The 13,808-nt window shown below is 33.7% G+C and overlaps 3 protein-coding genes across 15 annotated transcripts; 2 read left to right on the plus strand and 1 right to left on the minus strand.

Moving 5' to 3' along the window:
* Window positions 1-1,994: 1,994 nt before the first annotated feature.
* On the minus strand, window positions 1,995-12,026 carry LOC100250322 (uncharacterized). Of its 13 annotated transcripts, none has more exons than XR_009467939.1 (9): window positions 11,643-12,025; window positions 11,270-11,366; window positions 9,890-10,749; window positions 9,665-9,776; window positions 8,644-8,739; window positions 8,446-8,561; window positions 6,759-7,012; window positions 4,447-4,672; window positions 1,995-4,098 (listed from the first exon to the last, which is right to left on the minus strand). XR_009467939.1 is itself a non-coding variant. In XM_010664648.2 (7 exons), the coding sequence occupies exons 1-6, from the start codon at window positions 11,699-11,701 to the stop codon at window positions 8,478-8,480; spliced, it is 1,308 nt and encodes a 435-aa protein (XP_010662950.1). In that variant the 5' UTR covers window positions 11,702-12,025; the 3' UTR covers window positions 3,754-4,098; window positions 8,446-8,477. The 13 variants fall into 13 exon arrangements, 1 of the variants encoding a protein (XP_010662950.1); XR_009467944.1 differs by having other exon boundaries at window positions 1,995-2,482; window positions 3,927-4,098; window positions 4,276-7,012; XR_009467943.1 differs by having other exon boundaries at window positions 1,995-3,747; window positions 3,927-4,098; window positions 4,276-7,012.
* Window positions 2,241-2,584, plus strand: LOC132255270 (ABC transporter B family member 19-like). Its single transcript, XM_059743329.1, has one exon. It carries the CDS (start codon window positions 2,241-2,243, stop codon window positions 2,559-2,561), a length of 321 nt encoding a protein of 106 aa, XP_059599312.1. The 3' UTR covers window positions 2,562-2,584.
* LOC100255500 (ABC transporter B family member 1) lies at window positions 2,613-8,197 on the plus strand. Its single transcript, XM_059743436.1, has 9 exons — window positions 2,613-2,646; window positions 3,649-3,824; window positions 3,945-4,145; window positions 4,295-4,554; window positions 4,659-4,972; window positions 5,224-5,462; window positions 5,700-6,043; window positions 6,129-6,556; window positions 6,698-8,197. The coding sequence occupies exons 1-9, from the start codon at window positions 2,613-2,615 to the stop codon at window positions 8,170-8,172; spliced, it is 3,471 nt and encodes a 1,156-aa protein (XP_059599419.1). The 3' UTR covers window positions 8,173-8,197.
* Window positions 12,027-13,808: the final 1,782 nt, after the last annotated feature.

The raw sequence follows: 13,808 nt of genomic DNA on the forward strand, positions 1-13,808 counted from the left end.
CTTCATAATGTAGAATTTTGAATAGAAATGAAGTGGAAGGAGCAAAATGGAAGTGGAAGTAACATGTTACCGTACAAAGCGGGGCCCGCCCTCGCAAATATGAAATAACAGTGAATCCACTCTTGCCTTCCAAGGCTCGAGAAATCATTTTGTCTGATGAGGAGTTTTTATTTTTTTATTTTTAAAAATATATTTGAAGAAATTTTTAATTAAATTAATTTTATTTTAAGAATTCATGCTTTAAAAATAAAATTTGAAAATTATATTATTATTTTTAAATAAATTTAAAGTGTTTTTAAAATTTTTTTTTTACCTAAACAACCTTTAAAAAATAAAGTAATTTTTTATTTTAAAATATTTTTAGTTATTTTATAAAAAATGAATAAAAAATACCAACTTTCCATATTTGAATTCTTAAAAAGAGAATTTTAGAATTTTAAAGTAAAGTATTTCAAGTATTTTGATAAATAATGGTAAACATGATTCGATTATGTTTGGTTCTCAGAAAATACTAATTATGTTTGGTTCTCGAAAAATAACAAGGAAAGAAAAAAAATATAAAGGAAAATGATTTTTTTATGTTTGGTTTTCGTATGAAAAATATAAAAGAAAATCAAATATAATTAAAACTAAGTAAAAACTTATATATTTTTAAATTATTTAATCTTTATATTGATGAGCTAAAATAAATAAAATGAGTTTGAAGTAACAAAAAAAAAAATTATCAACTTTTAATCCATTATTTATTTTCTTTTACTTTTTGTTTCCTTTTATTTTTCCTTTATATTTTTTTTCCTTTACATTTTCTCTCAATTTTTCTGAGAACCAAACATAGCCTAAAGAAAAAAAATTGTGAAGGAAAATGATTTTTTCATGTTTGGTTGTACTATGAAAAATATAAAAAAAAAATCAAATATAATTAAAACTAATTAAAAACTTATGTATTTTTAAATTATCTAATCTTTATATTGATGAATTAAAATAAATAAAAATGAGTTTGAACTAACAAAAAAAAAATTTATTGATTTTTAATCTATTTTTTATTTTTCTTCACTTTTTCTTTCCTTCTACTTTTCCTTTGTATTTTTTTTCCCTTGTCATTTTTCTCAAATTTTATGAGAACCAACATAGCAAAAGTACTTTTAATTTTCATTATACAATGTACATTATGATTAGGGAAAGAACAAATAATAAAATAAAATAAAAATTAGAGCTTATTTGACCTTGTGATTTGAAAACGATTTCCAACACTATTTATATGTATAGCAAATTTAAAAACAAAGTGAAATATAGAATAATTTTTAAAAAATCAATAAAAATTATTTTCATAGGTTTTTAAAGCCAAGTGGTTTTTCCTCGTTTTATTATTATTTTTTTAGTTTTCGATAAACAAGAGGTTTAAAACCACGTCGTTCTCATATGAGGAGGCCAAAAAAGGGTAATTAGTAATTGCCGACCCATCAATATTTTTCTAATTATTATTAATGAATAATGCTTAGTTGGCTAATTTAAAGTTGCGTTTGTGTAGCATATGCTTAGCTGGATGAATATTACATGGTTTCAACAATATTCTTGAATCTATTAGCGAAATACCTAGGATCCATCCCCTTCAATTTTCGCTTTTTTTTTTTTTTTTTGGTCCTAAAAGAAAATTTATTTTGTCATGATTAGCTGTAAGCAGATTAGTCGAGGATTTTATGGATTAGAACATTCTAAAAATAATACATAAAATGACTTATTAACCTTTTTTTTTTTGTAGTCGCGGATGTCGAGTCAACTTATGCGCACCTCGACTAATCCCACGGGACCCTGAAGTTAACGACCGGGTAAACCTCCAATGGTCCTGAGGGGACTCGAATCAATAATAAAATGACTTATTAACTTTAAATTTGATGTTTATTTTCGTACACTCTCAGGAAAATTGTAAAGAAAAAAAAAATTGAAGGAAAATAAAGAATAAATTTAAAATTAATAAATTATTTTATATGTTGACATAGCCTAAAAATGAAATGGATTAAAGAAAAAATAAATTATATATCCAAGTATGTTTCATTGTGCATTGTCTTTTAGGTATAGCAGCAGGCTAACGCAAACAGGGAGAAGCAACCAACAGGTTCCTTATCATGCATATTCTCCATTGCCCAGGCATATTCCTTTGGGCACATTGGTTTAATAAAATTATATAAGAAGGCCATGGATCCACCACTGAAGCAGCACTGACACACTCTCTGCTTGCAGCAATGGACGTGAAGAAGAAGAAGAAGACTGAGGGAGATGGTGATACAGCAATGGGGGAGGAGGCTCTGCCATTTCATAAGCTTTTGAGCTATGCAGATGGTTTGGATTGGGTTCTCATGGCACTGGGCACCTTGGGCTCCATTGTCCATGGCCTGGCCCAACCAGTAGGGTACTTGCTGCTTGGCAAAGCCCTCGACGCATATGGGACCAACATCAAGGATCCCGAAGCCATGGTTGATGCCCTCTACAAGGTACAGATTCATATATACATATATAGAAGTCTCATATCAATTCCAGTTTCTAAACCAAATTGCAGATACTAGATGAGCTTGTTCTTGTTCTTGTTTGTGTAGGTTGTTCCTTATGTGTGGTATATGGCTGCCGCCATGTTTCCTGCCGGAATACTAGGTAGCAAGCTTTCCTATATGCATCCTTCAGCCACCTAGTCAGCAAATTGTTTTTGGAAACAGTTTTCTATTCTCTATAATAGAAAACAGTTTTACGTTTGGTAAACTTTGATAGAAAACAATTGTTTATGAGATATGAAAACAAGTTATTTTTTAGAACATGTTTTAGATTATTTCAAATGTTTTTTGTAAGGTGTTTTAAGCAACAAATGAAAATATAGATGAACAATTTTGTATCATATATAAATACATAGTATTTTCATGGAGATAAACTGAGAAAACCGTTTTTCATATTTAAGTTTCCAAATAAAAATTGAGAACTGTTTTTAAGAATTATTTTCAAAAACTACTTTTGATAATAGTTTGGACACTTTTGTATTATACATATATACCGAGTATTTTCATGGAGAACAAATTCATAAAATTGTTTTCCATGTTTAAATTTCCAAACAAAAATTGAGAATTGTTCTCAAAAGCTATTTTTGATAACATTCCCAAACACACCCTAAGGACCTATTTGGGAACTGTTTTTTAGAATCATTTTCTATTCTCTAAAACAAAAAACATAAAAAAAACACGTTTGACAACCAACAATTATTATCTGTTTTCTATTCTTAAGATCATAATATAAGGTGTTTTCAGAAAACATCTTTTAGTTGTTTTCACTTGTTTTCTACAACGGTTTTAAAAATAATTATACAAACATGTAAAATAATTAAAAATAAAACACTAAATATAAATATTATTTTTAAAACATATTTAAAAATATTAAAAACAGGTTAAAAACATTTTAAGTTTTCAATCGTTTTATTTTAGAGTGTTATGAGTAACAATTGAAATTATAGAGAATATTTTGAAAACTTTTGTATTGTACAGAAATTCATATTGCCTTTATGGAGAATAAATCAAGAAAACTGTTTTTCATATTTAAATTCTCAAACAGATTACTGTTTTTAAAAACGTTCCCAAACAAGACCTAACGTTTAATGTTTGGAATTTTCAGAGGTTGGGTGTTGGATGCATGCAAGTGAAAGACAGGTCTCACGTCTACGACTAGCATTCCTGAGGGCAGCCCTTAACCAGGAGATTGGAGCTTTTGACACTGATCTAACAAGTGGAAAAATCATCAGTGGAATAAGCAGCCACATGAGTATCATACAAGATGCTATAGGGGAGAAGGTATGTTGCCTCAACTCGACTCAATCTTATGCTGCTACCATGCAAAGTACACAAGCAAGCTTTCAAATAAAAATCACAGCCAAAAGGTTTGAGAAAACTAACAAGCTTTTTCGCTGACAGTTGGGCCATTTTCTATCAAACATCGCAACGTGCTTCTCTGGAATATTGATCGCTGCCATTTGCTGTTGGGAAGTTTCACTGCTCACCTTGTTGGTTGTTCCTTTGGTTCTTGTGACTGGAGCCACTTATAGCAAGAAGATGAATGCCATTTCAGCTGCAAAAATGCATTTCCTGTCAGAAGCCACATCCATGATAGAACAGGTAACAAGTTGGAAATTCTACTTAATTGCATATCACCCATTAGTTATCGTTAGTTTAGTGGTAATTAACAAAACCTGAAAAGAAACAAGCGAAAAAAGAACACAGAAGTAAATATATCTACTATAATAACCTTTTCTGATGTACTACAGACACTATCTCAAATCAAAACAGTATTTGCATTCGTGGGAGAGAGTACTGCTGCCAAGTCTTTCTCAGAGTGCATGGACAAACAGTTCAGGATAAGCAAGAGAGAGGCAATAATAAAGGGAGTTGGGACAGGTTTGTTTCAAACTGTAACCACCTGTTGCTGGGCTCTGATCATTTGGGTTGGAGCCATTGTTGTCACAGCCAAGAGATCAAGTGGAGGAGACATCATAGCGGCAGTGATGAGCATTCTCTTTGGAGCTATGTAAGAAAGAAGCAGTCTCAACAACTCAATCCTGGTCTTGAGCTGAAAACATGTATTCCTTCAGATATTAATTTGAGCCCTGTTTGTTCTTTTTCTGATTGCAGATCACTCACTTATGCTGCACCAGACATTCAAATCTTTAATAGTGCAAAGGCTGCAGGAAATGAGGTTTTTCAGGTGATCAAAAGAAAACCTGCCATAAGCTATGATTCTGAAGGGAAAACACTCGAGAAGATCAATGGCAATATTGACATGCAGGATGTATACTTCACCTACCCATCCCGGAAAGAGAGATTAATCCTTGATGGATTTTCATTTTCCATCCCAGCAGGAAAGGTGGTGGCTTTAGTGGGTAGTAGTGGGTGTGGGAAGAGCACTGTCATCTCCCTAGTTGCGAGATTCTATGATCCATCACAAGGTTTGCAGCTCGGTCCCAGACCTCTAAGGTTCTAAGTCTTTTTGTTGAAAGTTTCTATACAATTAATGCAAACTAATTGATAGTTGCATTTACATATTTTCACATGCCTGTCATACAAGTACCAATATTAAATATGCATGAATGTCATATATGATTGTGGATATGAAAACAAGCATGCAAGAGTAAAGGACCAGAATGCAGCACAAACATGTGAATGTATAAGATCTGAATTCGCCTGAAGCCTAATGAAGTGAGCATCCCTCCAGGTGAGATTCTCATTGACAACTACAACATTAAGGATCTAGACTTGAAGTTCCTCCGAAAGAACATAGGAGCAGTATTTCAAGAGCCATCGCTCTTTTCTGGCACCATCAAGGATAACATTAAAGTAGGAAGCATGGAAGCAGATGATCAAGAAGTCCAGAATGTAGCATTGATGGCAAATGCACACTCTTTCATAACCCAACTCCCAGATCAGTACTCAACAGAGGTCAGCTAACTATACCCAACACCAAACCCACATAGAAAAACACATGCACGCATACAACCACAGAGACTACTAGTTTTACTTGCAGACTATAAAGAAAAAACCCAACTTCTAATCCTTCATACACTCATCTATGATAGTAATGTGTAGAATGGTTTGATATATCAATCTTTGTAATGTTTCTTTTCGATAAACATATTCTCATTGTGGCTAACTCGTTGTGGCTAAAATGGGCTTCAGGTAGGAGAAAGAGGAGTGCAATTATCAGGTGGACAAAAACAGAGAATAGCAATAGCAAGAGCCATTATAAAGAATCCTCCAATTCTTTTACTTGATGAGGCCACAAGTGCACTTGATTCAGAGTCAGAGAAGCTGGTTCAAGCTGCTATTGAGAAAGCTATGCAGGGGAGAACAGTCATCTTGATTGCACACAGGATGTCAACTGTGATTAATGCAGATATGATTGCAGTCATAGAGAATGGCCAAGTTAAAGAGACGGGAACACACAGCGACTTGCTAGATACCAGCAATTTCTATAATAATTTATTTAACATGCAGAACCTCTGTCCAGACCAAGGCTCAAGGTTGGTGCACAGCCTCCCTTCTTCGCACAATCATGGTAAACAGAAAAAGACATTAATTAACTAAGTTAAATTGAATGAATGACAGAGTTACAGATCTTACTGAAGAAAATGCAAGTACAGACCAAGAGATTTCATTTCAAGACCTGGACCAATCTGAGGAACCCAACAAACATCCTAGAGATGCTTTGAAGGAAGAGGAACAGAGGGTTAGAGGGAAAAGAGTTCAGTTTTTCAGAATCTGGTTTGGCTTGAAGAAAAGTGAGCTTATAAAGACTGCTATTGGCTCATTTGCAGCAGCTCTTTCTGGCATCTCAAAGCCCTTTTTTGGATACTTCATCATAACAATAGGAGTAGCCTATTACAAGGAAGACGCAAAGCAACGAGTTGGATTGTATTCAATCCTCTTCTCTCTAATAGGGCTGCTTTCATTATTCACTCACACCTTGCAGCATTACTTCTTTGGAGTAATTGGAGAGAAGGCCATGACTAACCTTAGACAAGCCCTGTATTCAGGTATTTGCTACTCTAATCATGAATTCACATCATTTACTTCATCAACTTTAGTAGGTTATTGGTTTAGTGAATGTTTGAGTTTCCATCAGAAATTCAGAACTATAAAAGCATAAACCGACACCTTTTCTTAAATTCTTTCAGGCATACTAAACAATGAATTAGCGTGGTTCGAGAAACCTGAGAATAATGTTGGCTCACTTACCTCACGGATCATCAATGATACCTCAACGGTCAAAACCATAATCTCGGATCGTATGTCTGTTATCGTCCAATGTATCTCCTCCATACTGATTGCAACAATAGTAACCATGAAACTTAACTGGAGAATGGGTCTTGTAGCTTGGGCTGTGATGCCTTGCCACTTCATTGGTGGCCTGATTCAAGCCAAGTTTGCCAAAGGATTTTCAAGTGGCTCTGCTGCTGCACATTGTGAACTTGTTGCCCTTGCTTCTGAATCTGCAACCAACATGAAAACAATTGCCTCATTTTGTCATGAAGATTTCATACTTGACAAAGCCAAAATTGCTTTGGAACCTCCAATGAGAAAGAGCAGGAGAGCAAGCATCAAGTATGGGATCATTCAAGGCTTCTCACTTTGCTTGTGGAACATTGCACATGCTGTTGCTTTGTGGTATACAGCAGTTTTGGTGGAAAGAGATCAAGCTACTTTTGAGAATGGTATAAGATCGTACCAGATTTTCTCCCTCACTGTGCCTTCAATCACAGAACTGTGGACACTGATCCCCACAGTCATCTCCGCCATCAGTATTCTAACTCCTACATTCAAAACCCTTGACCGGAAAACTGAAATTGAACCGGATACACCAGAGAATTCACATGCTGAGAAGATCAAAGGGCGAATCGAATTTCAAAATGTTAGTTTTAATTACCCACTAAGACCAGAAGTGACTGTTCTCAACAACTTCTGCTTACAAATTGAAGCTGGATCAAAAGTGGCTCTTGTGGGGCCAAGTGGAGCCGGAAAATCCTCAGTTTTGGCCCTTATACTGAGATTCTATGATCCTAGGGCAGGAAGGATACTGATTGACAGAAAGGATATAAGGAATTACAATCTAAGAAGATTGAGGTCACGGATAGGATTGGTACAGCAAGAGCCTCTGCTTTTCAGCTCCTCAATCAGAGATAACATCTGCTATGGGAATGATGGAGCTTCTGAAACTGAAATTATAGAGGTAGCAAGGGAAGCACGGATACATGAGTTCATAAGTAATTTGTCTCATGGATATGATACAGTTGTGGGGCAGAAGGGCTGCCAACTTTCTGGAGGACAAAAGCAGAGAATAGCCATTGCTAGAACTCTACTAAAGAGGCCAGCAATTTTACTCCTGGATGAAGCAACAAGTGCCCTTGATACTCAGTCTGAAAGAGCTGTAGTGAGTGCTCTGGAATCAACAAAACTGAACAACAATGGTGACTTATCCAGAACCACACAGATCACTGTTGCACATAGGCTTTCCACGGTGATCAACTCAGATACCATAATAGTTATGGACAAAGGTGAGATTGTGGAGATGGGTCCTCACTCAACCCTGATAGCAGTATCTGATGGGCTTTACTCCAAATTGGTCCAGCTCCAGAGTTTGGGAGAGAATTAAGATAAGAATGTGTGTGCAGTCTATATATCCACAAACTATATATGTCTATACACACTTCTGTCACATGCGTTGGCACCAAAAGTTCTATCTGTGCAAAGGGCACTTACAAAGAAAGCTACAGTACTATCTTTTTTTAGTTGTTTAAGTGATAGTGCCATAATATTGCCTAACTGAAAATTAAAATGGACAAGATTTTTTTATGGTATGATGAGAGCATATCATAGATTTAGAGTTATGTCATTCCAAGATACATAAAGCACAATACATATATACCTAAGACAATCATAGTAGTTCAAGATATTCATCTAGAATTCAAGAAAAATGCTGTCCAAGGTCTTGAGCTGCTCCAACTCCTCAGCATGGGCAATGCCAGGATCAATATGACATAACTGAAACAGAAAAATAATGTCAAATCTACTAAACATAAAATACTAAGGCTTAACCAAAAAGTTCACAAAAATGCAGTATAACCTGGTATTGCAGCTTTTTCAGTGTGTGAACCCCTCTTTTAATAAACTTCTGCCATCCAACATTTTCTTTAAGTGATCTTTCCAGAGCTGCTGTTTTCTATTAAGTATAAAGCAGAAGAATTTTTAGAAATGCGACATTATTGATATGCAGTACATGTTCAAGATTTTTGAGATAAGTATTTAAAGACACTAAATAAATAAATAGCTTCCCACGAATGGTATTGAACTCTTGGAATAAGTCCAAACAACAATTTTTTTTTCCTGAAGTTATAGAAATCCACAACTAATGTGCATCTAAACCATTTCGAGCAAACCTATTTCTGCCATATTATACAAGTTTCCAGTACTACAATATGCAACAATCATTGATTTTAGTCAGCTACACCAATTTATCAGGTGACCCACCCTGCACAGCCCCTACTGGGACAAGGATGGTCTGGCATTGGGTTCAAGATATAGAGTTTTCCCCTACTACCCATCATCGTGCAATTCTACTCATATATATGTGTGAGTATTATCTTCTTATTTATGACCAGAAAAAACCATTTCGTTGAAATGAACTAGTTAGAAAAAGAAAGATGAGAAATCCCTCCATGAAATATTTGGCTCCAAGCTTTGAATCCAAGGAACAACCCAACTCTGAAGCGATATAAAAATTTTGGTAAGCCACCCATCAAGCTTCCACAGGCCACTTTCTTTCTTTGTTGCCCATGATATGACTGACAAAAGTTGAATCTCCCTCTGTTGAGTTTCTAATTTAATAGGGTTATGCTTCTTCTCTAGAGAACAATAAACAGAGAAATGCACGGACAGTCTCAAAGCTAGGATGAGTTTCACTTGTATTCCTATTAGTAACTAAAGTTCAATAATCAAATACAAAATACAGAGTGCTAAAAGAGGTTATGATTGCACCACATTTTTTGTTAGGTGCTTCTTAATATACACTTGTCTTTTTCCTATAAAAACAAAAATGCGGATTGCTAAAATGGGTTGTGAAAGGAAATGCATATACAGATACTTACATGAGTAGGGTCCAAAATTAATAGGTTGTATTGATGCATCCCATTGAGCTGATGTTTGACTTGAATTCCAACGATGGTTCTCGAATGGCCATCATGCTGAAAGTACAAGGGCCTGCTTATTGGATCTCCCAACAAAGCACAACACAATTTAGAAACATATTTAAAATTCTGTAAAAAAGAAAAAAAAAAGAAAAAAAAAAGCTACTATTCCAGATAGTCACTTACGCTTTGTCAGTGACAATAACATCATTGCTGCCTGATTTGGCGAACTTATTGTCAGAGAAATAATTCCATACCCAATCAACAAGAACTTGACGACCTTTATCATTCCTTGTGAAACATTTATCAGACTCTGTACTGTCTGCCAAGTTACACGAATCATGCCTGCTGGAACCTGGTTGGGAAATATCTTGATCCCTTGGTTCCCTTCGAAGTAGAAATTTGTCAATTGGTCCACAAACTTCATCTGCTTTCCTCTTGCCCCGACTATTTTTTTGAGGATATGGTGATTTAATTTCCTTAGGACCAAAATCCACTATCCTTGCCCGCAGACCAAAAGAACGAAATAGTGCAGCACATTCAGTGGTTCCAATCCAATTTGTTGTGCCATATATTTTGTGATTGAAATGCTCCGAGCCAACTGTATCGAAATCTCTTTCCCAAGCAATCTCAAGCCATCTTTGGAGTGATGGTATATCAGGAATGAATCCTGAACCACCAAACAAAACTTGCCTTGCTTCTTGTCTTTGCATAACCAAGTGAGAGCTGAGCATTTGGATATTACGCCAACCACAACCCCACCCAACATCCTCTGATTCAATGCTTTGAAAATGAATAACAGAGCCAGACAATATACAGGTTGAGTTTCCTAGTTCTGATTCCAAGCAGTTTCTCAACAAGGCCATCAAACCATCTTCAACTCTGTAGAAGGTGCTCCTAATTTGTAAACGAGCTAAGTGAAAAACCTTTTCATCAATGGACATTTCTCCACTGCAATTACTACTCTCATCAGACCTTGAGCTGCTTCTTTCATAAGTTTTTCTAGAGCTTGTTTCAAATAACATGCCATGCTCCACTGGATTATTCTGCACATGTGACATTTAAAAACTATAGTTAGTGGATGAAGCAGAAGATTTGGTAGAAAAAAACGAAAGCAAATCAGTGTAGAGATGAAAGAAGCAAGAATATGACATTTGCCTGACATGCAATTCCATTTGATAAGACATGGAAACTAAAAAAAATGCTCCAAGTTTCACAAATGACCATTTTTGGGAATTCACCAATTTGTCATTACTCAAGAATTTGCTCAGTTCCCATTAGGAATGGGATTGTGTCTTAAGCTTTGATTGCATTTTTTCGAAGCTGGAGTAATTGGGGTTTCATGATGAGCCAGAATTAGCATCACAGAATCGCAATTTCGGGTACCCCAAGGATAAAAAGGATAGGAGTTTTTGCCCCTTCAAAGTGGGCATGCCATGAAGTTTCAAGAGGCTCAAAGTATTCATGCCACATCAATGAACAATTATCATTCAGGCTTTTTTATTTTCATTTTCTACTGGGTTTATCATGTTTTCTCAGATAGGATGCATGTGAATGTGAGAATACCAGGGTTTTGGGTGGGCTAGTTGGGGCAATAGCAATTTCCTGGGCAAACTCCATGTCCCTTCTGAGTTCCTCCTCCTCCAAGTGATCATTCGCATGCCTGCATCCACAACTCTCATTCTCAGTAATCAACCTTCGATGGCAGAAAAAGGGGCATCATAAAATAGACAGACCTCCGTTTGATTTCTGAGGAAAAATAAAAATAAAAATTAAAGCAGGAAACTGAAAGAAAGCAAAATTCCGAGTCTTATGATCAGAATTACGTTGGGTTTCTTGAAAAATAGACAGGCCCATAGGGTAAAAGCGAATAGGGATTTCATATTTGCCAAATTTTCGCAGCAAACAAACAGGGGTGTGAGAAAAAAAAATAGAATACCTCTGAAGTTGAGAGGCGGGGAACGTGAGACGACAGAAAGGGCAAGGCGATGAACGCATACTATATGCCTATGAATCTATTGCTGTATGTATGTCTACTTCAAATGCCTCCTGGCGCGATGCGGAGGGAGATTTGCTCACTAAGATTCGTTCTTCTTCGACTAGCTCACTAAGATTTGTCCTTCTCCAGCTTGCTCACTAAGATTTGTTCTTCTCCCTGACAATATTTTTTCGGAATAACCGATTAAAAGGGATGAAATGACAGAGGGGGCAAGGCGATGAATGCATATCATATGCCTAATGAATCTATTGTTGTATGTATGTCTACTTTAAATACCAATTGGCGCGATGCAAAGCGAGACTTGCTCCCTAAGATTTGCTCTTCGCCGACTTGTTCACTAAAAGACTTTTTTCTCCTAAATATTTTTTGGCTTATTCGATTAAAATGACCATTGAAACCAATTTTGAAAATCTAACATGGTTGCTGTTTTTGAAAACTATTCTGAAAAATAGTTTTTAAAAACAATTTTTTATGTTTTCAAAAAATAAAAAATTTTATTTGGAAACTAAATTCTGAAAAACAGTTTTTGTTCTAAAAACAAAAATATGTTTGGTTGAGTTGATAAAAAAGTTTTTTAAAATAAATAAAATAAAAAACATGTTTGAAATTTTTTTTTAATTAATGAAGTGTTTTCTTCCATTAACTTGATATTATAAATATTTAAATGATTTTCATATGCACAATTCATTTAAATTAAAAAAATTATTTTATTTTAAATTTTTTACACCAGATATAATTTTTTTAAACATAATATTACTTTATCACCGTGTGTAAGTATATTAATTTCAATAATTTAAGGAAGAATAAATGATTTGCGGGTGGGGGTGTGGTGGTTGGATGGAACTGACCTTTATAGAAACATAAAAAAACAGCTAAGAAAATATAAAAAAAAAAAAAAAGAAAACACGAAAAACAATCTATTATTTAAATTATAAAACAAACAATGAAAACATCTTTTTTATTATTCTAAAAAAATAGTTTTTGAAAACATAAAAAATACAAAAAAATAAAAACATACTCTCTTTCCCAAACAAATTTATTGTGTTTTTCAATAACAGAAAACAGTTATTGAAAACAAAAATCAAACGAACCCTAATTTTCTAATTATTTTTTTATCAAACAAAAATATCTTTATTATTTTCTTATAAAAATAACATTTTCTTTTAAAAATAACATTTTCTTTTAAAAATAACATTTTCTTTTAAAATCTATAAATAAAAACTTGAAATAATGAAGCGCATTTATTTCAAACATGGATTACTCTTTAAGATTTCATATTTTGTCCGGATGACTAATTAAAGGGGATGAAATTCCCTTAAAATGACAAATTTGACCTCCCTTAATTGCCTCAAAAATGACTTCTCTCGTACAAAAATACCCCTTTCAACTTATTTTCCCCATCATTTCTAACTTCCCTTTGCCTTTCTTCTTCTTTCTTCGTCTTTCTCTTTCCTTCTTCCTTTTCTAGTTTCCTCCTCTTCATCATATTTTACACAAATTCTCTTCAAATTTCCTTAGCTTAAAATATCAAGGCTATGTTTTGTTTCTGGAAGGTCCTAAAGAAATAAAAAAATATTAAAAAAATAGTTTTCTTATATTTAATTTTACTTAAAAAAAATCAAATATAATTAAAATTATTTAAAAATAATATAATTTAAAATTATCTAATCTTAATACAGTGAAGAAAAATAGGTTAAACAAGTTTTAAAAAAACATATAAAATAATTTATTATTTTTTAATATATATATATATAGATATATATATATATATATATATATTTTTTCTTTCATAGTAAAGATGACAGTGAGAAGGGTTTGGGACAGGTCATCCCATACCAAACTCCACCCATTTAACTTTTTAATTTTTTATTAATTACTTTAAATTTTTTAATTATATTAAAATAAATATATTTTATAAATAATTAAATTATTATAATTTTTTATAATTTATTTTTAAAAAAATATTTTATTATTACCTATATATTAAAAATATTAAAATAAAAATTAAATTAAATTAATTTTATATATAATCAGTCATAAAGCAATACTCGAACTTTTAAATAAAAATCTCAACTAAAAATGGTGTTCTGTTTTTCCTGTCCACGA

Source organism: Vitis vinifera, chromosome 16 (assembly GCF_030704535.1).
Source record: "Vitis vinifera cultivar Pinot Noir 40024 chromosome 16, ASM3070453v1".
Lineage (NCBI taxonomy): Eukaryota > Viridiplantae > Streptophyta > Magnoliopsida > Vitales > Vitaceae > Vitis > Vitis vinifera.

Bases quoted from the DNA above. Each gene is read 5' to 3' on its own strand.
- LOC132255270 (XM_059743329.1), top strand. From the start codon at position 2,241: ATGGACGTGAAGAAGAAGAAGAAGACTGAGGGAGATGGTGATACAGCA.
- LOC100255500 (XM_059743436.1), top strand. From the start codon at position 2,613: ATGGCTGCCGCCATGTTTCCTGCCGGAATACTAG. The intron at 2,647-3,648 runs GTAGCAAGCTTT...TGGAATTTTCAG, and splicing joins GTTTCCTGCCGGAATACTAG to AGGTTGGGTGTTGGATGCAT. The intron at 3,825-3,944 runs GTATGTTGCCTC...TTTCGCTGACAG, and splicing joins AAGATGCTATAGGGGAGAAG to TTGGGCCATTTTCTATCAAA.
- LOC100250322 (XM_010664648.2), bottom strand. From the start codon at position 11,701: ATGCGTTCATCGCCTTGCCCTTTCTGTCGTCTCACGTTCCCCGCCTCT. The intron at 11,367-11,642 runs GTATTCTATTTT...TTGTGGATGCAG, and splicing joins CCCGCCTCTCAACTTCAGAG to GCATGCGAATGATCACTTGG. The intron at 8,740-9,664 runs GTAAGTATCTGT...TATACTTAATAG, and splicing joins TAATTTTGGACCCTACTCAT to AAAACAGCAGCTCTGGAAAG.